The 26,517-nt window shown below is 54.4% G+C and overlaps 1 protein-coding gene and 1 long non-coding RNA gene across 2 annotated transcripts in view; both read left to right on the top strand.

Moving 5' to 3' along the window:
* LOC311626233 overlaps positions 1 to 26,517 on the top strand; it is a 1,185,289-nt gene that overhangs the window by 729,946 nt on the left and 428,826 nt on the right. The gene's annotated exons all lie outside the window — the stretch shown is intronic.
* On the top strand, positions 23,266 to 26,171 carry ZBTB12 (zinc finger and BTB domain containing 12). The gene is made up of 2 exons (XM_084891184.1): positions 23,266 to 23,552; positions 24,028 to 26,171. The coding sequence occupies exon 2, from the start codon at positions 24,047 to 24,049 to the stop codon at positions 25,427 to 25,429; it is 1,383 nt and encodes a 460-aa protein (XP_084747310.1). The 5' UTR covers positions 23,266 to 23,552; positions 24,028 to 24,046; the 3' UTR covers positions 25,430 to 26,171.

Genomic DNA, 26,517 nt, shown 5'->3' with positions numbered 1-26,517 from the left:
CTCTATAAAAAATCAATAAAATATTTTTTAAAAAAATATTTGACAAAGGAGGCAAGAACAATGGAGTCAAGACAGTCTCTTCAATAAATGGTGTTGGGAAAATCAGACAGATACATGGAAAAATGAAACTAGATCACCAACTTATATACACAAAAATAAACTCAAAATGGATACAGGACTTAAACATAAGACGGGAAACCATAAAAATACTAGAGGCATCCACAGGCAGCAAAATCTCAGATATATGCCGAAGAACTTCTTCACTGATACTGCCCCTAGGGCAATGGGAGCTAAAGAGAAAATAAACAAATTGGACTACATAAAAATAAAAAGCTTTTTTACAGCAAAAGAAACATCAACAAAACAACAAGAAAGCCCACTGTATGGGAGAACAAATTTGCCAATGTTATCTCTGATAAGGGTTTATCTCCAACATTTACAGGGAACTCATACAACGTAACAAGGAAGATAAACAACCAAATCAAAAACAATGGACAATGTACCTAAGTAGATACTTTTTGAAAGAAGACAGAAGGAAGGCCAAGAGAGGTATGAAAACATGCTCAGTTATTAATTATCTGAGAGATGCAAGTCAAAACAACAATGCAGTACCATCTCACTCCTGTCAGAATGGCCACCATCAACAAATCAACAAACGACAAGTGTTGGCGAGGATGCGGAGAAAAAGGCACCCTCCTGCACTGCTGGTGGGAATGCAGACTGGTGTAGCCACTGTGGAGAGCAGTGTGGAGTTTCCTCAAAAAACTCAAAATAGAACTCCCATTTGACCCAGTGATCCCACTCCTAGGAATATATCCCAAAAAATCAGAAACACCAATTAGAAAGGGTATATGCACCCCTATGCTCACAGCAGCACAATTCACCAAAGCAAGATTTGGAAACAGCCTAAGTGGCCATCAGCAGATGAGTGGATTAAAAAACTGGCACATCTACCCACTGGCTGGAGGAGGGAAGGTGGGGCAGCCTGGCTGTGGCAGAGCTGCCGGCTCCCTCAAACCAGCACCTGTCCCCTCTTCTCATACAGAGACGCTCAGCCCGGCCGGTCTGGCTCAGGGGTTGCGCATTGACCTAGGAACCTGGAGGTCAGGGTTCGATTCCCGCTCAGGGCACAGACCCAGGTTACAGGCTCGATCCCCAGTGGGGGGCGTGCAGGAGGCAGCATGTTGATGTTTCTCTCTCATCATTGTTTCCATCTCTCTCCTCCCTTCCTCTCTGAAATCAATAAAAATATATGTTTTTTACAATAAGTAAGTAAATAAATAAAAATAAAAAATGACCTGACGGTGATGTGAGGACAACACTCTGGGACGACAGAGCCGGCAGAGGAGCCTGGGTCCTCGAAGTCCTCGGCCCTGCACACCTACTTCTGCTGTCGCTGCCCGGGAGGTGCTCCCCACTAACCGCTCTGCTCCTCTCGCTCTCCCAGGAGCAGGAACTCCGCACCCGCGCTGGGCAGTGAGACCTGGCCAGGGGGCGCACCAGCTCCAGGCGCACCCGCAGCAGCACATGCTCCGCGCCCCTCCCTGCCGGCCGTGTCTGAGCGGGGCACCAGCCTGGCCCCCGGCACTGGGCCCGCCTCGCAGGCCCTGGCCCCACACCAGCTGCTGTGAGCCAGCGGGTGACGGGGGCCGGGCCCGCCGCCACGGACACAGACACGGAAACGCAGGGCCTCCGGGCGGCTGTGCTCTCGGCTCTGCCTGGCCGGCCAGGCTCGGGCGGGCCTGCCGGGGTCACGCGGGCGGCTGCCATGGTCGAGGGCTCGGTTCAGGGGGGTGGGACCCTGCCGATGGCGCTGGCCCAGCCCCTCAGGGCGGCTCTCGGTGCAGGCCCAGGTGCCCAGCATGAGCCCCGTGACGCTGTCCTCAGAGGCCACGACATCACTCCCACGTGTTCTGTCCGTCACGGCGCATCACAAGGCCAACCCAGTGAAAGGTGGGGACCCTGAGCCCTGGCCCGTGTGGCTCCCGGGCAGAGCATCAGCCTGTGGACAGAAGGGCACATGCCCAGGTTACAGACGCCATCCCCAGTAGGGGGCATGCAGGAGGCAGCCGATCAATGATTCTCTTTCATCATCACTGATGTTTCTGTCTCTCCCTCTCCCTTCCTCTGTGAAATCAACACAAACATGTTAAAATAAAATAAAAATAATTCTAAAAAATAAAAATAAATAAAGATGGGGGACAGTTCACCTCTTGATGGGGGGAGTGGCAAAGTCCCATTGCAAAGAGGCACGCACCTGTGAAGTGGACATTTATGTCCGTAACCTGCAAACCACTGCAATGCCGGGACCCGGGGCGTGTCCGCTCCGCGCAGAGTCCTCAGTACTGAGGCCCCAGCTGCTGGCTTTTTTTTTTTTTTTTTTTTTAATATATTTTATTGATTTTTTACAAAGAGGAAGGGAGAGGGATAGAGTTAGAAACTTTCTGTGAGAGAGAATCATCAATCAGCTGCCTCTTGCACACCCCCTACTGGGTGTGTGCCTGCAACCAAGGTACACGCCCTTGACCGGAATCGAACCCGGGACCCTTGAATCCACAGGCCGATGCTCTATCCATTGAGCCAAACCGGTTTTGGCCAGCGGTTGGCTTTCGGTGCCTCTCTGGCTGCTACCGACCATCGCATCCCCCAGAAATTCTGCGTGAAGCCCTGACCCACCCGTGACTGTGTTTGGAAATCACGGGGCTGATACAGGGGTGATTAGGTTAAACAAGGTCATAGGGTGGTCCTGCTCGCCCACCCTCTCCGCACGCCTGCCTCCCGCCCCGTGTCACGGCCTGGCCTCGGACTCCAGCCTCGGACGGAGGAGAATGTCTGCCGTCCAGGCCGCCTCATCGGGGCTGTGACGTTTGGGACTCACGCCGACCAAGACGCCTGCCGAATGGTGTCTAAAGCCTCTAAAAGGAAGGACTTTCCTTCACGAGTTCCTCCCAATGTTTGTTGAGTTAAATAAACTTGGCAGAGTGTCGGAACCATCCCACCCTCTTCCTGAAGCCATAAAGCCCCATTGTTGCTGCGCCCGCGGCCTGCTCCTGGGAGAGGGTGAGCTGTCCCTTTCCCCTCCGCTCCCCCGGCTGGCGTGCACCCCAGACCACGGGGGACGTCCCGGGTCCCACGGACCAGGCAGCCTCCTCCGCGGCCCTGCCCCCGAGCCCGAGGCCAACGGCGCCCGGCCATCCCAGAGCTGTCGCTGTGCTGGTCTCAGCAGCCAAACTGCCTCTCGCCAAGATGCTCACCAGACACGCGTTCACCGGCTGTACCCACAGCCGTGACCGGGAGAACCCAGACAGGCCCTGAGATAGGGAGGCTCGGCACTGCTCTCAGACGAGGCCGCGTCAGCGGTGGCAAGGCCGGGCGGCGGGCGGAGCGGCTGGTGTGCGCCCCCGGGAGGCAGGGTGCTCCCGCCTGGCTGGCCGCGGCCTTGGCTGACACAGCCCATCGGGCTCTCCCAGGCCCCAGGACAGGGACGGGAAGAAGAAACGGGACAAGCACCGACATGGGGATGCGCCCAGCTCGCTCACTCACTCTCCGACGGCTAAAACCTGACAGAGAGGCTGGGACTGCGGTCTCTAGCTGCCTGCCGTGTGCAAGCCGGACCTCCGACCCCGCGTGGGAAGAGAAGAGCCGGGAGCCAGGAGCACTGTGCAGCGGAGCACTCTGCGGGAGCTTCCGGGCACCGCACCGCTCGGCCGCAGAGCGAGCGGGCAGAAACCGCGGGCCCCGCGTCGGTCCGGGTCCAGTCTCCGGGGAGCTGCCCGGGCGGAAGGACCTGAGCCAGCACCCGGGCCTGCAGCCACGGGTCCTCACTTCCCTCCCGCGCCACGCAGACACCCGTGGACCCCCGGGGGGCTGGTGCCCAGGCTGGTCCAGTTCTGCATCACTGAAAAGCCTGGCAAATGCAACCTTTGTTCTCCTCCCACGGAAATGGTAGCCTCCGCTCCTGCTAGCTCTTCCCTCTTGTCCAATTTCCTCTCCTCGGTTCAAGGTTTCGAATGTTTACCTTCAGGGACTAAGTCCAAAGAGAAGAAATCAGCACCACCATCTGCAGCTCATCCCCCGAGGGCCCAGCCCGTGCGGCTGGCACTTGACAGTCCACCCGGGAGCTAAGGGGGTCAGGCCGATTCCCGGCCCACGCACAGGCCCCGTGGGTTGTGGGCACATCCCCAGTGGGGTGTGCAGCCGATCGATGATCTTTCTCTTTCATTGATGTTTCTATCATTCTATTTCTATCCCTTCCTCTCTCTCTAAGAAAAATCAGTAAAAACGTATTTTTAAAAATAAATAAAATAAGCCGAAGCCGGTTTGGCTCAGCAGTAGAGCGTCAGTCTGTGGACTGAAAGGTCCCAGGTTCGATTCCGGTCAAGGCATGTACATTGCTTACTGCTCCCCGGGCGCTCCTCGCCTCGCTGCTGGAGGCGTCACAGAGCGGCCGGCAGAGGAGACGGGCAGGCTGCGGGGACGGGGTCTCCATTTGGCCACGGCCTCCTTTTCCGGTCTGGGATCTGCCCCCCTCACCTGCCAAAGCAGCTGCGGACTGACTCCTCTCCAGGCCAGCCCCCCGTTGTGGGACCCAGGCCTGGTCCCCAGCCTGCGGGGTGGTTGAGCGGAGGCCTCAGCGGCCCGCGAGCTCTCTCTGCCCACGGCGATCCGCCAGGCCCACGAGGCCCGCTGGCCTCATCGGTCTCCTCTGACTCCCAGCAGCAGCCCCTCTCTGCGGAGGGCTCCTCTGGCGGCCTCCGCCGGGCCCAGCGGCTGGGAATGCCGGGACTGCGCCCTGGAGTCAGCCCTCCCCGTGGCCGCGTGGAGTGGGGTGGAGCCACCGGCTCCTCGCTCCCACCCGGGGCCATGCTGGTGTGCGTGTCCGCACCCTCCAGGGTCCGCACTGGGCCACTCTCCGCTCCCCCGCCAGCAGCGCCCCCTGGGGGCGCCTTTCCTCTCTCGCCTGTCCCCCAGCTGCACCATTTGTACTGAATCCTTGTCCCGGGGCTCCTGGGGGGAGAAGGCCCCACGTTAACGGGAACGGCCACGGGCCAGACACCGTCCCAAACCCTGGTCCGAGGCGCTCACTTAATTTCCATGGCAAGCCGATGGCACGCCTTTTATCGCTACGCCCACTTGGCAGATGAGGAAACCGAGGCACAGAAATGTTAAATGACCTGCCCGGAGCCATACAGGTACGAGGGGCAGAGCGTGGCTCCTGAGTCTGAACTCATAACCTGGACGCTGTGGTGCCTCTTCCCGCCATCTCTGAAGTGGCTCTTTGGAGCCCCTGAACTTCCCGCCCATCACAGCTCCACCCAGCCCTCCGCATCGCGCCTTCCCACGCCCTCTCCCTCGGTGCCGGCCCTGTCCACCCCTCTCCTGTAACACCTTATCCGAGGGAAAGGAGAGTGCTGGGAACCAGGATCAACAGGAACTAATATGAACTAGAGAAGCCTGGCCAGAGGCTGAATGGGAGTCACAGGGTGAATATCTGCATCTCATTACCTGCCAGACTCAACTCAACAGCCTAAAGCAAACTCCCACCCAACAATCTTACTGTTACCAGACATCCCTCTGATAGTCTGTTTGCAATCCAGGCAATTGTGGTTTCTAGTAAATACACGCAGAGGGGAACGGAGGCTCCCCTGTACCAAGATCACAACTGGCTTCCCCCATAATCTCCAAATGTATATTTCTTGTTGGTGCGGTTAATCTGCGCGTCAGCCCTTTCTCCGGGTCTTTGAACCCGAGGCCACTCGGGCTGTGGCTTCACAGGAAAGAAAGAGATAGAAACATCGCCACCTACTGGGGATCGAGCCCACAATCCCGGGCCTGTGCCCTTGACTGAATCAAACCTGGACCCTTCAGTCGCAGGCAGATGCTCTATTCACTGAGCCAAACCAGCTGGGGCTCAAATCCCTCATCTTGCAAGCAGCTCTCTCCATCTCCGGGGTTCCTGCAGGATCTTCCTCATGGGACTTCCGGCCTGTGCGGTATCTGTGTGCCTCCCAGAAGGAGGATCCCAGACGTTTTTGCTGAAACAATGAGCTCCTTCATAAGCTCAAAGCCAGCTCCCTCCCCAGGCCTATCCTCCCGTCAAGTAAATAGCAGCAGCCTTCAGATCGGCATCAAGAGTGGCTGTGGTTTCTATTCTTTCCACTTCTTTTTTAATTAAAATATTTACATTGGGGCAGACTCCACCCACTTCCCCTAAGGCCACTGCTCAGCACCTGGTACCCACACAGCCCCCATGCTATTATGCTCTGACCTACTTACTTTGAACTGATTGCCCAAGTGTGACCTTGAGAAATGTTTGTAGAAACCGTCCTTAGAGCTTCAAACAGAGTTATGCCAGCCCTAGCTGGTTTTGCTCAGCAGATAGAGCATCAGCCTTTGGACTGAAGGGTCCCATGTTTGATTCTAGTCAAGGGCACGTACCTTGATTGCAGGGTCCTGGCCCTGGTCAGGGTGCATGTGGGAGGCAACAATTGATGTGTCTCTCACACGTCCATGTTTCTCTCTCTCCCTCCCGCTCTCTCTAAAACAAATAAAAACATTTTTTACAGGTTAAAAATGGCAGTGGAGGGTGGGTCTTTACATGTGACATGTGTGGGGGGTTGAACCCTGGGGTCAAAATAAGACCACCAGAGGCTGCTAATTTATTTTAAAAAGCAGGCAAGGGTTTATTGAACTGGCCAGGACGGCCTTGAGCACCACACGCAGGTGGGGTCCACACTCATGACCGCGCAGTTCCAGGTGTAGGCAGTCTTTTTGAAGGTCTAAACCACAGGAATTTTCCTTTGTTATGAATTCTAAATTCTAAATGCTGGGCACAGCCCGCAGGGTCTTTCCCAGCCACATCCTGCTGGACACTGGAATGTGTCCCTGTCTTGCGAAAGCAGATAGAACATAAGCAGAGCTCAGCTGTTAGTCTCTAAAGGTTATCTACAGTTTCTACTCCTGGAGCTACTGAGTCAGTGGATCAGTCTCCTGTGATCCTGGTTCACAGGCACAGGAAAACTGCCTTAGCCTCCAGGTCTCCATCTGGAAGCTGAGGCAACTACCCACACACACAAAAAAAAGACAGACATTCCCTGTCATGTGCCCTTCCAGTAATCCCCTCCAGTTTAATTTTAAAATGGAATTTTATTACAAATTTTTATGTGAAAGCTCAAATCTTTCACTTCTAAATCTTTCTCTTCTGCTTTTCCCAAACAAAATGCCTCTTTTTATATAGGCCTAAGCAACTGCCCCACCGTTCAACCATCCAGCCGGTAGCTATGATGTACAAATATCACCGGGGGCAGACGCTTAACAGAGGAGCTGCCGAGCTGCAGACTTGACGGCTCGTTCTCCGGTGATGCACCCGGAACCAGAGAGGGGAGTCCGGTCCCAGGGAGCATCGCCCAAGAACTGCCCTCTCGCAATCCGGGACCCAAGGATGTCGGAGAGTGGGTTTCAGCCTGATCCCCACGGGCCGGCTGAGACCCCACCAGTGCACAAATCCATGCACCGAGCCTCTAGTAAATGTATAAAATGTTTAGTTTTTCTCTTAATTAGAGTTTTATTTCCTATTTAAAGTATACAGAATAACAAAACAAAGGATCTGAATTCTTCTACAAATAATTGTCATGGACAGAAGGAAGAGTAATGATTATAGAGTGAATTAATTAAGACTCACATGGACCACCCTTAGCTGGTTTGGCTCAGTGGATAGAACATCAGCCTACGGACTGAAGGGTCCTGGGTTCGATTCCAGTCAAGGGCACATGCCCAGGTTATGGGCCTGATCCCCAGTGGGGAGCATGCATAAGGCAGCCAATCAATGATTCTCTCTCATCATTAATGTTTCTATCTCTCTCCCTGAAATTAATTAAAAAATATATATATTTTTTAAAAACACCAAATGCAACGGGTGGCCCTTGCTCGGATCCTAATTCTAACAAACCACTGTAAAAGGAAATTTCCGAGACAGTCGAGGCAATTTGAGCATCGACCACGGAGCAGATGGTGTGACTGTGTCCAATGTTGGTGGGTGTGATCGTGGTTGTGATGTCTTACAATCCCTGTGAGGCTGGTGCACAAACAGCAGCGTTTACAGGGGGGTGGAGCCGGTGTTCGGCTGCGAGTCCTGCAGTGGGAGGGCCAGCGCAGGAGCAAGGCTGGCCGCGCTAACTGCTGAGCTGGGATCTGCACTGGGCGCCCTGCCTGCTCTTCTCCCTGTTTCTGTGCATGTTTGATAGTTTCCATAACAAACAGTTTTGTTTTGTTTTTATATTTTATTGATTATTTTACAGAGAGGAAGGGAGAGGGATAGAGAGCTAGAAACATCGATGAGAGAGAAACATTGACCAGCTGCCTCCTGCACACCTCCCACCGGGGATGTGCCTGCAACCAAGGTACATGCCCTTGACCGGAATTGAACCTGGGACCCTTCAGTCCACAGACCGGAGCTCTATCCACTGAGCCAAACCGGTTTGGCCATAACAGTTTTTAAAAGCATCTCAACCCCTTTGACCATTAAGTGATTAAGACTGAACAAGTAAATAAAAAGACTAGACTAGACGCCGAGACCTTGGTACACCATATTCACTGTCAAAAGCATCAAATGAATGAATGATAAAGTTCAGGGAACATAAGTATTGAATCATCTTGCCAATTAAATAACCACTGAAATTATTAAATGAGACATTTGTACATTAATCTCCTTTTCAATCCTGACCTGAGGATATGTTTATTATTGATTTTAAACATTTTTTTTAATGATGAGAGAGAGAGAGAGGACACATCAATGTGGAAGAGAAACATCGATCAGTTGCCTCCTGAGCGCACCCCCATGGGGCTGGAACCCACAACCTCCGTGTGTGTCCTGACTGAGACTCCAACCTGCAACCTTTTGGTGTTTGGGAGATGCTCCAACCACTGAGCCACCCGGCCAGGGCTGTACATGAGTCTTTTAGCCTTTGTGAGTTTTATCCGTATGAGTCAATCCTTTGGAGCCCAGTAATACCTGTATTTTTTAAATCCCACTTTCTCAGTCCAAAAAGCGAGGAATCAGACCGTTTGAAATGTCGCCACATACAGGTAAAGCCGCCACGTCAGAGCCACCTGCTTCCTCCGCCAGGCGACCTGCTACTGCCTTTTACAAACCCCGCAGAGCTGCTTCCTGGAGCTGCTGGCGGCGAGAGAAGGCCCATCGCTAGCGGCTGGCACAGCACTGGCAGCGGCAGCCATTCCTGAGCATCAGGCCCCCGTGGCCACCGCACCCCCCGCCAGCCTCTGACTTCCGCGGTGGCCGAGGCGGGTGGCCGATGCCCAGACAGCCTGAGCCCATCGGAGAGCGGGGTGGAGGCCGGGCTCCTGGCTGGAGGCCCCGCCCTCTCTGCGGGCGCTCCGTGGCCACGGCCCCACTGCGTCTCCCAGGCTGACTCCTCCTCCTTGGACCACATGCTCCCTGTTGCCTCACTTCGGCTTTCTGGAATCACCTAAGCCCATGGTCGGCAAACTGCGGCTCGTGAGCCACAGGCGGCTCTTTGGCCCCTTGCGTGCGGCTCTTCCACAAGCTACCACGGCCTGGGCAAGTCTGTTTTGAAGAAGTGGCGCTAGAAGAAGGTGACCAGACGTCCTGCTTTTTAACAGTTTGTCCTGCGGCGCTTTAAAAAAGTCCCGAAGATTTTGGAAAAAATCGGGACTTTTTTAAAATGACGCGGAACACAATGGTAAGATGTGTACACAGATAATAATTTAATTTAAAAAAATTTTCTAAATAAACAAATAAATAAAATAAAATGACGCGGTTCAAAAGCAGGACTGTCCCACCAAAAGCGGGACGTCTGGTCACCTTGCATTAGAAGGAGCTTAAGTTTAAAAAATGTGGCTCTCCAAAGAAATTTCAGTCGTCGTGCTGTTGATATTTGGCTCTGTGGACTGAGGAGTTTGCCGACACGGACCTAAACTAATCCTGGTACCCAGGTCTTCACAGTCAAATGAAGGCGGTCTATGTCCCGTCCCCTCTCCCATAATCCATTGTTCTTCCTCCACGGACTCGCCCCACTAACCCCAGCACGCCTGGACTGTCACACGCACGCACAGAAGGATGGCCTGCCGGGGTGCTGGGCACAGACTGGTCGGGATGCCCAGTGGGAAGACTGCGAGCCGTCAGCATGGCGCCAAGCTGGCAGTCACTGAGGCCGATCTCCAACTGCCCGTCTCCCGCCTGCCAGGCCCTCTCTCGGGTCAGAGAGCCGCCAGGGCTCCTCCCCAGCCCTGCAGGCTGGTTTGCCGGTGGACTGTGCCGGCAGAGCCCGTGCCCCCCGCCCCGCAGCGGGCACTGTGACTGACATCGCAGGGCTGGGGTCCCCCAGCCTTACTGAGCCATCGAGCGGCTGCACACAACGTTCCCGGGGCGCAAAGAGGGCCCGGCTGTCGGGGGTCGGGGACGCTCTCGGGCGCTGCGGCCGGCTTTCAGAGGTGATGGCTCAGCACCTGACAAGGAAGAGGGGGGTCGTCCAGGCGGAGAGACCGGGAGCGAGGGCCTGGCGTCTGGGCCCCGGTCACCACCGCCGAACAGGAGACCCTAAGCCTGAGGTGGGAGAGGGAAGGAGGCCCTGAGAGGCAGGGGGAGAGTAAGGCCCACACAGGCACGTGACACGGTAGATAAGTGGCATGAGCTTGGCTCAGTGGATAGAGCATTGGCCTGCAGACTGAAGGGTCCCAGGTTCGATTCTGGCCAAGGGCACATGCCTGGGTTGCGGGCTCAATCCCCAGTGTGGGGCGTGCAGGAGGCAGCCAATCAATGATTCTCTTTCATCATTGATGTTTCTATCTCTCTCTCCTTCCCCCTTTCTCTCTGAAATTAATAAAGAAATATTTATTTTAAAAAATAGTTCTCTTCTGAAATCAGGGCGGAAGGTGCATTGGAGGGGCTGGAAGACCAGTGGGGGGACTTTTCTAGTCCTGGCAGAGACCAGGGGTTAAAAGCGAGCAGAGAGGTGGGGACGGAGTGACCAGACGAGTGCTGAGAAGGAGCGCCCGCACCCCCCACCCTGCTTGGCCCTCCCCTGCGCTCTCCCTCCCCGCCCCCCCCCCCCCCCCCCATATCAGCACTTACCTGCAGTCGCCCTTACCTGCCGTCTTCCTGGGGCAGGGCATGCCTTCTCGGGTTGTAAGATAACATCTTGTTTTATTTTTCAGCCACAAGGCTCCTTCGGAGGAAGCCGTGATGTCGCCAGGGAGAGCGAGACCAAGGCCGAGCTGGCCAGGACACGGGCGTCAGAGCGTCAGAGGTGCGCACAGGAGGAGAGCGAGGGGCGGAGGCCGGGAGCAGGAGGAGGGAGCCAGAGGGTGGCCATAAGCCAGGGGAGCGGGGTCAAACAGGTGTGGTTCGGCCCCGGGGCGGGAAGCCCAGGGGGAGGCTCGGTGGCCTCTCAGGCGCAGCAGCCCCGATGTGGGGTAAGTGGACAGCTGCTCAGAAAACACCCAGATCGGTGGGGATCGGAGCACGTGCCGACTCCCTCACCAGCAATCCCACTCTTAGGAGCAAACTGGTGCTCCTGCTCACCGCGTGTCCGCAGGCAGGGCTGTGGGCGTGGAATTTCAGGCCTCACTCTGGCCCTGACTCAGCCTGCACGTGAAGAAAGGCTGAGAACCAGTTACTCTTCAAACTGCTTCTCTCATGTTAAAAGAATTTTGCTCCCTGGCTGGCGTGGCTCAGTGGTTGAACACCAACCTATGAACCAGGAGGTCTCGGTTCGATTCCTGGTCAGGGCACAGGCCCGGGCTGCAGGCTTGATCCCCGGTGTGGGGCACAGGAGGCAGCCGATCAATGATTCTCTCTCATCATTGATGCTTCTATCTCTCCCTCTCCCTTCTTCTCTGAAATCAATAAAAAAAAATATATTTTTAAAAGATGCATATGCGCTGAAACCGGTTTGGCTAGGTGGATGGAGCATCGGCCTGCAGACTGAAAGGTCCCAGGTCTGATTCCGGTCAAGGGCATGTACCTTGGTTGCGGGCACATCCCCGGTAGCGGGTGTGCAGGAGGCAGCTGATGGATGTTTCTCTCTTATTGATCTTTCTAGCTCTCTATCCTTCTCCTTTCCTCTCTGTAAAAAAATCAATAGAATATGTTAAAAAAAAAAAAAAAGATGCATATGTTTTGTTTTGAAAAAAGAATTTTGTAATATACTCCCTTGCACAATTTTTATGCTGCTATCTAATCTTTCCTCAAATGCTTTAGTTATTACAAAAAGATGCCATTTCCAGTGTGTTGTAAACACTGACTGTTCACTCTTTTAACAGTAGTTTCTATGATTCACTAAAAAATACAAGATCACACTCTAACAGTCAGAAATGTCACATTGTTACATTTCTTCTGAATTCATTATCCTAGTATTTTACTAGAGGCCCGGCGCACAAAATTTGTGCAGGGCTAGGGGGGTGTCCCTCAGCCCAGCCTGCACCCTCTCCAATCTCGGACCCCTCGAGGGATTTCCGACTGCCCGTTTAGGCCAGACCCCAGCGGTCGGACATCCTTCTCACAATCCAGGACTGCTGGCTCCCAACTGCTCGCCTGCCTGCCTTCCTGATTGCCCCTAACCGCTTCTGCCTGCCAGCCTGATCACTCCCTAACCACTCCCCTGCCAGCCTGATCACCTCCTAACCACTCCCATGATTGATGTCTAACTGCTCCCTTGCCAGTCTATTTGCCTCCAACTTTCCTCCTCTGCCGGCCTGGTCACCCCTAACTGCCCTCCCCTGTGGGTTTGATTGCTTCCAACTGCACTCCCTTGCAGGCCTGTCCCTCTCAACTGCCCTCCCTTGCAGGCCTGGTGCCTCCCAACTGCCCTCCCCTGCTGGCCATCTTGTGGTGGCCATCTTATGTCCACATGGGGGCAGCCATCTTCTGTGTTGGAATGATAGTCAATCTGCATATTACTCTTTTATTAGCTAGGATAGAGGCCTGGTGCATGGGTGGGGGCCAGCTGGTTTGCCCTGAAGGGTGTCCGGGATAAGAGTGGGGGTGCCCTTGGGGCATGAGGAGGCCTGAGTGAGGGGCCTGTGGTGGTTTGCAGGCCAGCCATGGTTCCTGGCGACCCAAGCGGAGACCCTGGTATCTGGAATTTATTTATCTTCTACAATTAAAACTTTGTAGCCTGGAGCGGAGCCAAGCCTCCTGCTCTCTCCATGGCCAGCAGCCATTTCTGTTTGGATTTGTTTACCTTCTATAACTAAAACTTTGTAGCCTTGAGTGGAGGCCTAAGCTGGCAAGGGCAGGCCATTGCCTGGGAAACCCAAGCCTCCCTCCTGCTCTCTGTGGCTGTAGCCATCTTGGTTGGTTTTATTTGCATACTCACTCTGATTGGCTGGTAGGCATGACTGGTGGACGTGGCTGGTGGGTGTGGGTGGTGGGTGTAGCAGCCTGGTGGTTAATTTGCATATCACTCTTTTATTAGGTGAATGCTTGAACGTCTTCTATGCTGAGGACAGTGTGGTTCAGTTGGTTGGCATTGTCCTGTACACTGGAAGGTTGCTTGTTTGATACCTGGTAGGGCGCATGCTCAGGTTGCAATCTGGATCGCCAGTCGGGGGTGGGCAGGAGGCAGCCAATCAATGTCCCACTCTCCCCTCGCTATTTCTCTCTACCTCTTCCTTCTCCGTTTCTAAAAAATAAAAATAAATAAGTAATATTCTCAAAAAAGAAAGTCTTCTATCCTCTGCAACAAAAGTATATATATACTAGTATCCCTAACGGTTTGGCGCAGTGGATAGATCATCAACCCTTGAACTGAAGGGTCCAGGGTTTGATTCCTGTCATGGCATGTACCTTGGTTGCAGGCTCGATCCCCAGAAGGGGGTGTGCAGAAGGTAGCTGATCAATGTTTCTCTCTCATTGATGTATCTAACTCTCTATCCCTCTCCCTTCCTCTCTGTAAAATCAATTTTATATATATATATATATATATATATATATATATATATATATATATATATATATTTAAAGTAGCTCTCTTTCCCTAGCTGGTTTGCTCAGTGGATAGAGCATTGGCCCGAGAACTGAAAGGTCCCAGATTCAATTCCGGTCAAGGGCATATGTCTGGGATGTGGGCTCGATCCCCAGTGGGAGACTTGCAGGAGACAGCCAATCAATGATTCTCTCTCATCATGGATGTTTCTATCTCTCTCTCCCTCTTCCTTCCTCTCTGAAATCAATAAAAATATATTTTAAAAATTTTGTAGTCAAACCGGTTTTGCTCAGTGGATAGAGCATTGGCCCTCTGACTGAAAAGGTCCCAGGTTCAATTCCGGTCAAGAGCATGTATCTTGGTTGCAGGTAATCCCCAGTGGGGGGTGTGCAAGAGGGAGCTGATCGATGATTTTCTCTCATTGATGTTTCTAACTCTCTATCCCTTTCTCTTCTTCTCTGTAAAAAATCAATAAAATATGTAAAAAATAATTTTTTTTAAAAAAAGTAGCTCTCCTTAGCCTGATGAGCAGCTGTGGAATTTATTTTTTATTTTTATTTTTTTAAAATATATTTTATTAATTTTGTACAGAGAGGAAGAGAGAGAGAGATAGAGAGTTAGAAACATCGATGAGAGAGTCATCGATCAGTTGCCTCTTGCACACCCCCTACTGGGGATATGCCCGCAACCAAGGTACATGCCCTTGACCGGAATCGAACCCGGGTCCCTTCAGTCCCCAAGCCGACGCTCTATCCATTGAGCTAAACTGGTCCCGGCGGAATTTATTTTTTAAAATAAAATATGTATATAAATAAAAAAAGAATTTTAAATTTTTCTTCTGGCTTTAAAGCTCTAAGTGTTAAACCCCTCCCAGATTAAGTAATTATGATTACCATAATAATTAGCTTATCAAAATAACATGAATATATTATAAATTTTGCTAAGTAATGATTAGGCATAAAAAAAGTCACATTGTACTAGAAACACAAAATACACAGCATCGGCAAACCCCCGGCCTGCGGGCTGAGGAGCGTGGGGCGCAGCGGCGTGGGGGGGTTCCCGGGGAGAGGAAACGCCGAGGCCCAGACAGAGGCGGCTGCACAGCTGTGTGAAGGCACTACCCACTGAGCTTCCCCTCGCAAACGGTCCGTTTTGTTGAGAGTTCCGCCTCAGTGACAAAGGCTGATTAAATAAACCAGCCAGCCGCGCTCAGCGCTCCTCCCTGGGTTTGTGGAGAGAAGGAAGAGAGAGCACCGGAGCCCTCGCTCACAGCACAGGGTCCCCGCGCCACGTGGGGCCCCAGCGCACTGTCCCGCCCACAGGGCGGCCGGAAGCGCTGGCTGCTGGCTGCTCGCAATGAACCTGGTTCCGCTTCGATTTCTCGGGACAATGAACTCGCACTCAAACCTCACATTTTGGTTTCATCAGATAGAAGAATCCAGAAGTTAAATAGAAGAATCAATTTAATGAAAAAGAGCACTGAACTCGGTTCAAACTAAAGACATCTCTATATTAGCTGTGGCCGTAAATAAGTGAATTATTTATACAAAGGAAGGAAGGGAGGGAGGGAGGGGAGGGGATGGAGGGGAGGGGACAGCACCTGCCTTCGGAAAGATGTCATTATGTCACTCACACAGCACCGGTTTGGAACTGTCTATCCCTTTGTTGCCCTGGGATTCCGACGTCCTGGACTCCCCCGTGGCCTGTGTCTTTGGTCCGGGAGGGTCAGGTGACGGAGGAGGAAGGGAACCCCCCCAAACACCCCCACACACACACACACCACACCCCCACACACACACACACACCACACACACCACACCCCCCCCACACACACACACCACACACACCACACCCCCCACACACACACACCACACACCCCCCACACACACACACCACACACACCACACCCCACACACACACACACACCACATCCCACACACACAAACACACACACACCACACACACACACATACACACACACACAACACACACCACACACACACACACACACCACACACACACACACACACACACACACACCACACACACACACACACCACACACACTCACACACACACCACACACACACACACACCACACACACACACACACACACCACACACACACACCACACACACTCACACACACACACACACACACACACACACACACCATACGGCCGTTCCCTGCCATCTCTCCAGGTGCACCCCACCCCCCAGGACAGTGCTCAGGCTGCAGGGACGCATGGCCGGTGGCAGCGCTGCCCTGGGCAAGCTTACAGGTGGTACCAGAGAGAGGAAGGAGAGCCCAGCAGCGTGGTGACATCCACCTGTTCAATAGAACACATGTCTGCCAACAAGGCAGCGACTCATGCATTGTGGTGGGCCCTGCTGGTGTGGCTCAGTGGTTGAGCACTGATCCAGGAACCAAGAGGTCACCAGTTAGGTTCCTGGTCAGCACACACACACACACACACACACACACACCACACACCCCCCCACACACACTCCTGGGTTTCAGGCCCCATCCCCAGGGGGGGAAGAGGGAAACGACATAATATCTCTCTCTCATCATGGATGTTTCTATCTCTCTATTCCTCTCCCTTCCTCTCTCTCTAAAAATAAGTAAAAACATATAAAAGCAAATAAATAAATAAATTGTGTGTGAGCAAGCAGACAGAAAGTAAATGAATGAGTTTAATGATTCAAGTTAACAAAATCACCATGTTGAGCTTAAAAGCCAGCACAAGAAAAAGTGCAGAGCGATCCATTCATGTGAAGATGGAACAGGCAAAGCTGTTTGGGAATACCTACAACACGCATGTCAAACCCAAAGGCCCACACGGGCCAATAAACAAGGTTTTCGTCTATAGAAACGGAGGTTTATTTCCACAGAGACAGCTGAATCCAAAGGCTGGAATAGTGAGACATCGGGGGAAGACGGAGCGGAGGGCGGAGACCAGGAGACCAGGACACGGGCTTCGTTGAGAAGAAGACCCTGCCGGCTGCCTTCCGGAGCGGAGAGAGAGCGAGTGCAGGGTGCAGGCACTTTTTAAGGGGAAAAAAGAGAAGGGACAGGGCTTAGGGCACTCAGCACACGCTGACAGGTGGTCTCATATAAGGCACATAGTTAGGGACCTAGCAATGGGGGCTTAGGGTATTTGGCAGGTGCTGATTGGTGGTTCACTGTCCAGTTCATATAAGGTGCCTGGTTAGGTGCTCAGGAATGTCTGGGCTGCAGGTGGAGTTTATGTCATTCTCGGCCCATCAGTTGGGGGAAGGGAGGATCTATCCTTCCAGGCTTCTGGTAATATTTAAAAAAAAAAAAAAAAATGAGAGTCGGGCAAGGTCAGGGGGTGAAGGTCCATCTTCTGAAGCTACTTCCAGCTGAGAGGGGGCATCGTTAGGGGCGTCTACCCAGGGTCTCAAGGATTCTGGTGTTCGGTTCTGAATTCAGCGCCAGATAGATCTCTCCCGCCTTCTGGTTGGCGAACGCCTGCATTCTGTTCTGCAATAGACTAGTGAAAGGACGCATGAGACAGGGGGATAAAGAGGAAATTTAAAGAAATAGACACCAGTTGGCCTAATGACGGGAGGCTGGGCAAGGGACTGGTAGGTGGCGTCTTGAGAGCGGTCCTGTTGAGCCACTTGGGAGGTAAAAGCAGTCCTGAGGCTGCCACAGCGGCACTTGTCTGGTTTTGCTGTTTTTCTGGGCCTGGAGCTGAAAGACAACTGAGACCTAGATGTTACCGTTAGGGGGAAAAGAGTAGGGGTCTCAGTTGCCTCATTAGTGATATGAAAGGGTTACCCTGGGAGTGAGGTTCTTGTTTTCCCAGATTTGCCCCTTGCTGGGCATCCACATGTTTCTTGTAGGTCCTGAGACAGGGTTTCAGAACAGGTAGAGCAGTGGTTAAGCTCCCTATGGCAGTTCCAACCCCTGCTGTGATGGCCAGGGTGACGAGGAGAGGGGTGATCTGGACTGCCCTTTTGTGTCAGACATGGTGGGTTACAGGGACAGGTAAAGACTGATCATTGGGGCTGCATCGGTGAGAGACAGATGAGAGTACAGGCTCCTGTCCAGCTGATGGGGAGGCAGATGTATGTGTTCTCCCCACAGAGGAAGAAAATCCCTGATCATGGAGACAAGCTGACAGGTGTAGGGAGAAGAGATGGACTAAAGGGTATGAGATTCCTTTTCCTAGTTCCACACTCCAAGCTGAGACAGTAGTCACCGTGGCGCTACCAATAAGAGGTGACAGATGAATGATTGAGATTGCTCTGCAGTGAAAGTGGGAGGGAAAGGGAAGGAAAGGAGTAGTGAAAGCCGGGGACCTGGATGGTTGGATAAGAGGTTAGACACTGAAGATGGCGGCGTAGGTGAGCAACTGGTCTGCCGCTCCCACAACAATTTAAAAATTAAAACTAATATGAAGGACATCTATCATCCAAAACCACAGGAGGGAGGTGCTGGGTAGTTAATAGTCAACAATTAACATGATAATAAGAGCAATGAGGTACCGATGGGGCTCTTAAAATGTGACCAGCTGAAGAAATGGAAGAATGGCAGGCCAGGAGCAGCCACGCCTGGAGCATCCAAGCCTGTAGCAGCCAGGCCTGGAGCAGCAGCAGCCAGGCCCGGACCAGCACCAGCCAGGCCCGGAGCAGCAACAGCCAGGCCCGGAGCAGCAGCAGCCAAGCCCAGAGCAGCCAGGCCCGGAGCCGCCAGGCCCGGAGAAGCAGAAGCCAGGCCCAGAGCAGCAGCAGCCAGGCCTGAAGCAGCCAGGCCCGGAGTGTTGTGGGGTCGAACCCTGGGTTCAAAAAGAAAGGACAGAAGGAGCAATGCAGCCAATTCGGGTGCCAGAGTGTTAGATCCGTCATCACAATGGACTCAGAGAAGCTCCTGTGTCCCTTCACCCAAAAGGACTGAGAGTTGCCCAGACGACAGCAAAGTGGGAAAAGAAAACTGAAGGCTACGCAAGGGACTGAGGTGCCAACATGGAGTCATCTGAAGAAATTAAGACTGAGGTGGAAGCTGCTTCTTTAATCATGTTCCTGCTCATGCTAGCATCTGTTAGCTTCCAGTCCTGCAAAGTCTTGTGCAGCAAATCCAAGGACTCTGAGTAAATCTACACCAGCAACAAAAGAGACTCATTTAGTAGCTAAAAATATTAATATGTCCATAATTCTGACTTCTCATTTTGTTTTTTTGCATTGGCATTATTGTTATTATTTAACAGCCAGAGTTTTGCTCTTGACATTCAAGTTTTGAAAATAACATGTATGTGGTTTGGTTTTTGCATTGGCAAAAAAAAAAAAAAAAAAAAAAAAAAAATCTGAAGACCAGAATAAACTGGTGAATATAATAGAATCAGGGGCAAAGAAAGGGAGGGGATTGATAATTATCAGGGGGAAAGGGGTGTGGGGGTGCAGAAAGAGACTGGATTAAAATCGTACACCTATGGATGAGGACAATGGGGGGGGGGGGAGGTAAGGGCAGAGGGTGTGGCAGGAACCTGGTGGAAGGGAGCTATTGGGGGGAGAGAGGGAGAAACAACTGTAATAATCTGAGCAATAAAGATTTATTAAAAAAAAAAAAAAAAAAAAAAAAAGAGGTTAGACACTGAGTATTCTGGTCTAGCTTAAGAAGTGTCCAGCAACCTTGTCCTGCCAGGCTTGGGACTGAAGCCTCACTTTCTTGCTGAGAGTAATTTCTTTCTTTCTTTCTTTCTTTCTTTTCTCCATCTCATCACATGCACAAACCTTCACAAATTTCACTTTCAAATTAGCCTTCAAACCTTCTTTCTATGTCCTTCAAAAATGCATACCATGCCTCAGACCTTCTAGTAAGTATTTCTAAAAGGCAGGGGTGGGGTAGGGAGGGAACAGGCTCACAGCCCTTCCCAGACTGGCCAGGCCTCTAGCCGCTTGAGTCACAGACCAGATCCCAAACTGCTGCATTCTTCCTAGAGATAATGATCACGGAGGAGATAAGGAGGTGAGGTGTTTATAGTCCCGGGAATGGCTCAGCCTGTGGGGTGAGAGAGTGACACTGAGGCAGGTGACTGTGGTTTGGGACAGCTGGGCTTTGTGAGGGGATGCATGGCAGCCTGGCTGGGCACCGAGGTAGAATGAGAAAAGTGTGAGTGGGGGAATTTAGTGAGATGCAGTGTAGACGTGAAGTGGCCACTTATTCTGCCTCTCCTAGTTTGTTGGGCCCTTGTTCCTTCCTCACTCTCTATTAGGGAGGTTGACGGGTTAGTCTCACAGCCATTAGCCACTTCACGTCTACACTGCACCTTATATTTCTATGAATTTGCCACTATACTAGGGTCTTTAGTACTGTCAGCCAAGGCCAGGAGGGCCCCTCATCTCACACTGGCAAAGTTGGGGACCAAGGACCAGGAATCTGGATACCCCTCCATGGGAAAGCCACACCTCCCCATGCCTGTAGCAGAAAAGACTGCCTAGCTACCTAATAAGAGTAGCATGCTAATTGACCATACCTTCGAGATACCCACCAGCCTATCAGGAGTGAGTATGCAAATCAACCCAACAAAGATGGTGGGTTCATTTGCATAAACAGACCCCAAGTAGCTGGGACTGAACGGGACACTTAACTCTCCACAGCTGCCGCTCCTGCCTCTGGGCAGTGGGGGAAGGTGGAAAGGCAGCCTGGCCAGAGTGAAGGCGGTGCTGGCACCAGGGGAAGAAAGGCCCATTCTGCACAAATCTTTGTGCATCGGGCTTCTACTTGTTTCCATATAAAACTGTGACAAGGTGGGCTGCACACTGAAGACTCAACTCCACCCGCCCCGAGGATCACCTGTCTTACACTCTAAGCTGAGATTGGGCCACCTGTCCCCTTTACCCACCCAGGAAAAAGAAGTAGCCAGAAGGGACAAGATACAAAACCTTATAAACTTAAATTCTTACCTTGACAGGTTTTCTTATTTCTGCTCTCACTGGACTGTGAATTATTCTTCTCTTTTTAAAAAAGATTTTAAATTGATTTTTTGGAGAAGGGGAGGCGGGAGAGAGAGAGAGAGAAACATTGATGTGAATGGAACATCAATCAGCTGCCTCCTGCACACCCCCTCCTGGGGATGGAGCCCACAACCGGTGCATGCACTCTGACCAGGATCAGCTGAGCCGCCGGCCAGGGCTGAACCAGTCCTTGAGAAGCTTGGCAGTGAGGAAAAGAAGAGATGAAATAGGAAAACATCATTTTTAGTTAAAGTTCTTTTGAAAAATTTGTAGATTCCCAGTTAGGCAAATGAGAAGGGACCCATTACTGACTCAGCACTTACCCCCGGGCTAGGCTTAAACCCCACCTCGGCCCCGGAAGGAATCGGGGTCTCCGGTTCAAAGATAAAGATTCTGAGAACTAATAACTCCCGGGCCCTCTCAGAGGAAGCAGTCAAACGTGACTGAGCCAAAGTCTTCCTCCAGCCCACACTGCCGGCCTAAAAGATTTCCACACAGGCTTTTAGAATAGAGAGAACTGGGTGGAGGCACAGAATCAAGGCACCAGCCAAACACTGCTCTTCCCTGGAGTTCAGGAGTTCAGTTTAAGTGAGGAACAAACCTTTTGTGGGTGGATGCTGGCTGAGCTGAAGAGGAATGACTTCAACAGTCAATCATTCATTGCATGACCTTTATTTGCAAAACACAACCCATGACATAATTCTGGCAATCAGGATGTTTACTTGGGGAGACCAGACTGTGAATATATCAAGCAGTTTCATCAAAATTGATATGGAAGGCCTGGCTGGTGTGGCTCAGTGGTTGAGCACCCAGTTAGATTCCCAGTCAGCATACATGCCTGGGTTGCCAGCTCCATCTCCAGGAGGGGGCGTGCCTGAGGCAACTGATCAATGGTTTTTCTCCCATCATTGATGTTTCTGTCCCTCTGTCTCCTTTTCTCTTTCTCTCTGAAATCAATAAAAAGTATTTTAACTGATGTGTAAGGAAATGCTCTAGTGTCCTGAAATATGTAGTAAATCCAATTGGCAGGACACGGGCTTCCGAGCCTGGACTTGGATGGGAGGGGAAGTGGGGGGATGAGAGCTGGGGAGGCCCTTCTTCCAGATGCTACGAAAAGCCTGGCGGGAGGCCTTGGGGGGAGTGAAGGGAAGGGAAGGCAGCGGTGGACAGTTAAGGGAGGTCTTGCTTAGGGCCGAGAAGCTCTGGCCGTGTCAATTTGGTGTACGGCTGCCATGGGGAAGATGAGAGAGAGTAGAATCTCACTAACATAAGTAACCGCATAATTAGAAGTAGACATTAGGGCTACTTGTGTAATGGGGTGCAGTGGACGGGGGAGGGCATCCCCAGTTCAAGGGGAAGGCTGGAGGGCCATTGCCTGGCTCAGCTATAAGAATGGGGAGCCTTGATGAAACCGGTTTGGCTCAGTGAATAGAGCGTCAGCTTGCGGATTGAAGGGTCCCGGTTAGATTCCGGTCAAGGGCATGTACCTTGGTTGTGGGCACATCCCCAATGTGGGGTGTGCAGGAGGCAGCTGGTCGATGTTCTCTCTCATCAATATTCTAACTCTCTATCTCTCTAACTCTCCCTTCCTCTCTGTAAAAAAAAAAAATCAATAAAATATATATTTTTTTAAATGGGGAGCCTTGGCCCGTTTTGCTCAGTGGGTAGAGCGCGGGCCTGCAGACCGAAGGGTCCGGGAAGGGTCCTGGTCAGGCACAAGCCCCGCTGCCAGCTCCATCCCCGGCGGAGGGCGTGTGCGAGAGGCAGCCGATCAGTGATTCTCTCTCATTGTTGGTGTTTCTCTCTCTGCCTCTCCCTTCCTTTCTGAAATCAATATATACTTAATGGAGAGGAGGGAGGATGGTGGGTTTTGCACGTGAGATGGGGACGCTGAGGGCACCGGACTGCCTGGCCTGCAGGGCGGGCGGCTTCCCGCTGCAGGAGCTGGGGGTGTGGACGCGCGCCCACCCCATCCGCAGGGGACGGTGGCGTGGCCACGGCCCCCGGCGCGGAGAGGGCCTGCGGCCGCGGCTCCCACTCGCCGCCGGGCACGGCTGGGCCCGGGGGCCCCGCCCCGGCAGCAGGTGGCTGCGCCGGCGGGAGACAGCGGGACGGGCGGCGGCGGGGACGCGCACTGGGCGCCGGCGGGCGCGGGCGCGGGCGCGGCGGGCGGGGCGGCGGCGGGCGCACGCGCAGACCGGCCCTCGCGCCCGGGGGCACCGAGCAGGGGGAGCGGGCCGAGGGGCGGGGCGTATTTCCGCTCTGGCGGACAAATAATGCCGGCCAAAGGGGAGGCCGGGCCCTGCGGCCCTTTAACCGTGTGGGGGGGCTGGTGCTGAGCGGGGGGTCGGGAAGGGGGACTCCTGCTCCTTTAATTCCCTCCCCTCCTCCTCCCAGAGTTCTCGCCGCGGCCGCCGCGCGCGGAGCCCGAGCCCTCGGCACGAGCCGCCCCCGCCCCTCCGCCGCCGCCCACGCGGAACCGGCCCGCGCGCCCCGTGCACCCGCGCCTGCGCGCTGCCCGGCCCGGCCCAAGCGTGGGGGCGGCGGCGGCCCCGGGGGGTGGGGAAGGAGGGGGGCAAAAACACAGCACGCGGACCAGGGCCAGGTGAGAGGGCGTGCACTCCGGGCCTGGGGCCGGCGGGCTGCACGGAGCTCCGAGGGGGTGGGGGCGTGCACCGTGCGTGCGGGCGGTGGGGGGAGCGTGAAGGCGCGTGCGGACGTGCAGAGTGCGGGCGGAGGAGGCGGCGGCGAGCAAAGGGGGCGGGGTGAGGAGGTCCTGCACCCCGGGCTCCGGAGCCCCAGCCTCAGGCCTCCGCTCCCGTTTCCGTGGGCACGCGGGCTCCCCTGGTCCTCGCGGGCTGGCGCTGGGACTGGGGGTGTGGACGCCGCTGCCCCGCCCCCGGGAGCCACGCCTCCCTCTCCCGGGAGGGCCAGCGCGCCCCCCCCCCGCTGGGGAAACTGAGGCCTGGAGACTGGGAGATGTGATGCTGGGGGGCCGGGCAAGCTGGGGACGAGGGGCCCGGAGCCTTGCCTGCGGAGAGCCGGAGACCTTTGTCTCTGACCCGTTTCCTTCCAACCAGGGTTGCCCACCCAGCCACAATGGCCTCTGGGGTGGAAGTCCTGCGCTTCCAGCTGCCGGGCCACGAGGCTGCCACGCTGCGGAACATGAACCAGCTCCGTGCCGAGGAGCGGTTCTGTGACGTGACCATTGTGGCCGACAGCCTCAAGTTCCGCGGCCACAAGGTCATCCTGGCCGCCTGCTCCCCCTTCCTGCGGGACCAGTTCCTGCTGAACCCCAGCTCCGAGCTGCAGGTCTCGCTCATGCACAGCGCGCGCATCGTGGCCGACCTGCTGCTGTCCTGCTACACGGGCGCCCTGGAGTTCGCTGTGCGGGACATCGTCAACTACCTGACGGCCGCCTCCTACCTGCAGATGGAGCACGTGGTGGAGAAGTGCCGCAACGCCCTCAGCCAGTTTATCGAGCCCAAAATAGGCCTCAAAGAGGATGGGGTCGGCGACGCCAGCCTTGTGAGCGGTGTCAGTGCCACCAAGTCCCTCCTCCCTCCTGCCAGGACCCCGAAGCCAGCCCCCAAGCCCCCGCCCCCGCCCCCCCTGCCCCCGCCCCTCCTCCGGCCTGTGAAGCTGGAGTTCCCGCTGGATGAGGACCTGGAGCTGAAGGCCGAGGACGAGGAGGAGGACGAGGACGAGGACGTGTCTGACATCTGCATCGTCAAGGTGGAGTCTGCCCTGGAGGTGGCGCACCGCCTCAAGCCTCCCGGGGGCCTGGGCGGAGGCCTGGGCCTCACGGGCTCGGTGGGCAGCCACCTGGGGGAGCTGGCCCCGAGCAGCGTGCCCCCCAGCGCCCTGGCCCCGCCGCAGGGCGTGGTGAAGGCTTGCTACAGCCTGTCCGAGGATGCGGAAGGGGAGGGCCTGCTGCTGATCCCCGGCGGCCGGGCCAGCGTGGGGGCCACCTCGGGCCTGGTGGAGGCTGCGGCGGCGGCCATGGCCGCCCGGGGCGCCGGGGGCGGCCTGGGGGCGGGGGGCGGCCGGGGGCCCCTGCCCGGGGGCTTCGGCGGTGGCGGCGGCTCCCTGAAGAACATCAAGTGCACCAAGTGCCCGGAGGCCTTCCAGGGCGTGGAGAAGCTGGTCTTCCACATGCGGGCGCAGCACTTCATCTTCATGTGCCCGCGCTGCGGCAAGCAGTTCAACCACAGCAGCAACCTCAACCGCCACATGAACGTGCACCGCGGCGTCAAGTCGCACTCGTGCGGCATCTGCGGCAAGTGCTTCACGCAGAAGTCCACGCTGCACGACCACCTCAACCTGCACTCCGGGGCCCGGCCCTACCGCTGCTCCTACTGCGACGTGCGCTTCGCCCACAAGCCGGCCATCCGCCGGCACCTCAAGGAGCAGCACGGCAAGACCACGGCCGAGAACGTGCTGGAGGCCAACGTGGCCGAGATCAACGTCCTCATCCGCTAGCGCAGCGGGCTCTGGGCCGCGGCCGGGGCCCTGGCCCAGGAGAACGGGGCGAGGACCCGCAGGGACGGCGGGGAGCCGGAGCAGACACACACAACCTGAGGGGGGCCCACGACTGCGCGGACAGAGCCCGCCTCCAGAACGGGGAGGGCGAGGGTGGTTCTTGAGAAAGCCGAGGAGTGCGGCCCCCAGAGCGGACTCCTCTTCGAGGTGCATGGGTCTGTGGAGGGGGGAACGGCCCTCCGGAATGAGAGGCAAAGGGGCTGGAAACGTGTTTTTCCTGGCCAGGCTGCCGAGGGAGAGGGCTGCCATTTCTTGAGGCAGGGTGGGTGGGAACGGGAGGGTATTTGGACAGGATTCCATACATGCTCCTGCTTAGAATAGATTCTTGGGAGAGGGCCTGGTAGGGGGAAGGATTATTGAACCCCAGAAAAGGAAGGGGGACTTGCATGCTGGGGGATGGGACTGTGGGTACAAGGCTCACCAAAATTCTAGGAAGGACAAGGTGGCAGGTAAGAGAAATGGGGATGAGCATCCTGGGTAGTATCGGGAAGTGGGCACCATAGCCAGAAGGGGAATAAGGGGGTGGGGAGAGGGCACTTAGATGACAGGACACAGAAGAGCTGGTTAGGGGGAGGGAGAGGAGTAGAGACTTATACAGTATTTTTTAAAAAACACGTATTTTTTAGGATTTTTTTCTGAAGTTTGGGGTTTTAGGTTTTTTTTGCTTTTGTTTTCCACAAAATAAAAAATAAAAAAAAAACTTTTTTTTTTTTCTTTATACTCTGTCTGGCATCTGCTTGTAAATGACCGTCCTGCCCTAAGCAGCCTCTTGTTTGCTCAGTTCCAAGAGGTCACTCCTGCGGGTCCCAGGCTGGCAGGGAAGGCGAGTGTGTCACCAGCGGGCTCTCTGGCCGGGGCCCCTCCGTTAAACCTCAGCGCCTGCAGGCACCTGGAGCACAAGGGCCCGTGACCGCAGTGTGGCAGGCGTGTGGTACCGAGGCCAGGGTGGGCTACAGGTGTGGTCACTGCCACCCAAGTTGCAGGCAGGAGAAGGTGTGGACGTGTGGGTCTCCGGAAACTACAATTCC

The sequence above is a fragment of the Pipistrellus hanaki genome (genome assembly GCF_964339955.1).
Source record: "Pipistrellus hanaki genome assembly, chromosome: 7".
In the NCBI taxonomy this organism is placed as follows: domain Eukaryota; kingdom Metazoa; phylum Chordata; class Mammalia; order Chiroptera; family Vespertilionidae; genus Pipistrellus; species Pipistrellus hanaki.
Note: the sequence above shows the minus strand (reverse complement) of the source record. Positions and strands in the feature narration are given on the sequence as shown.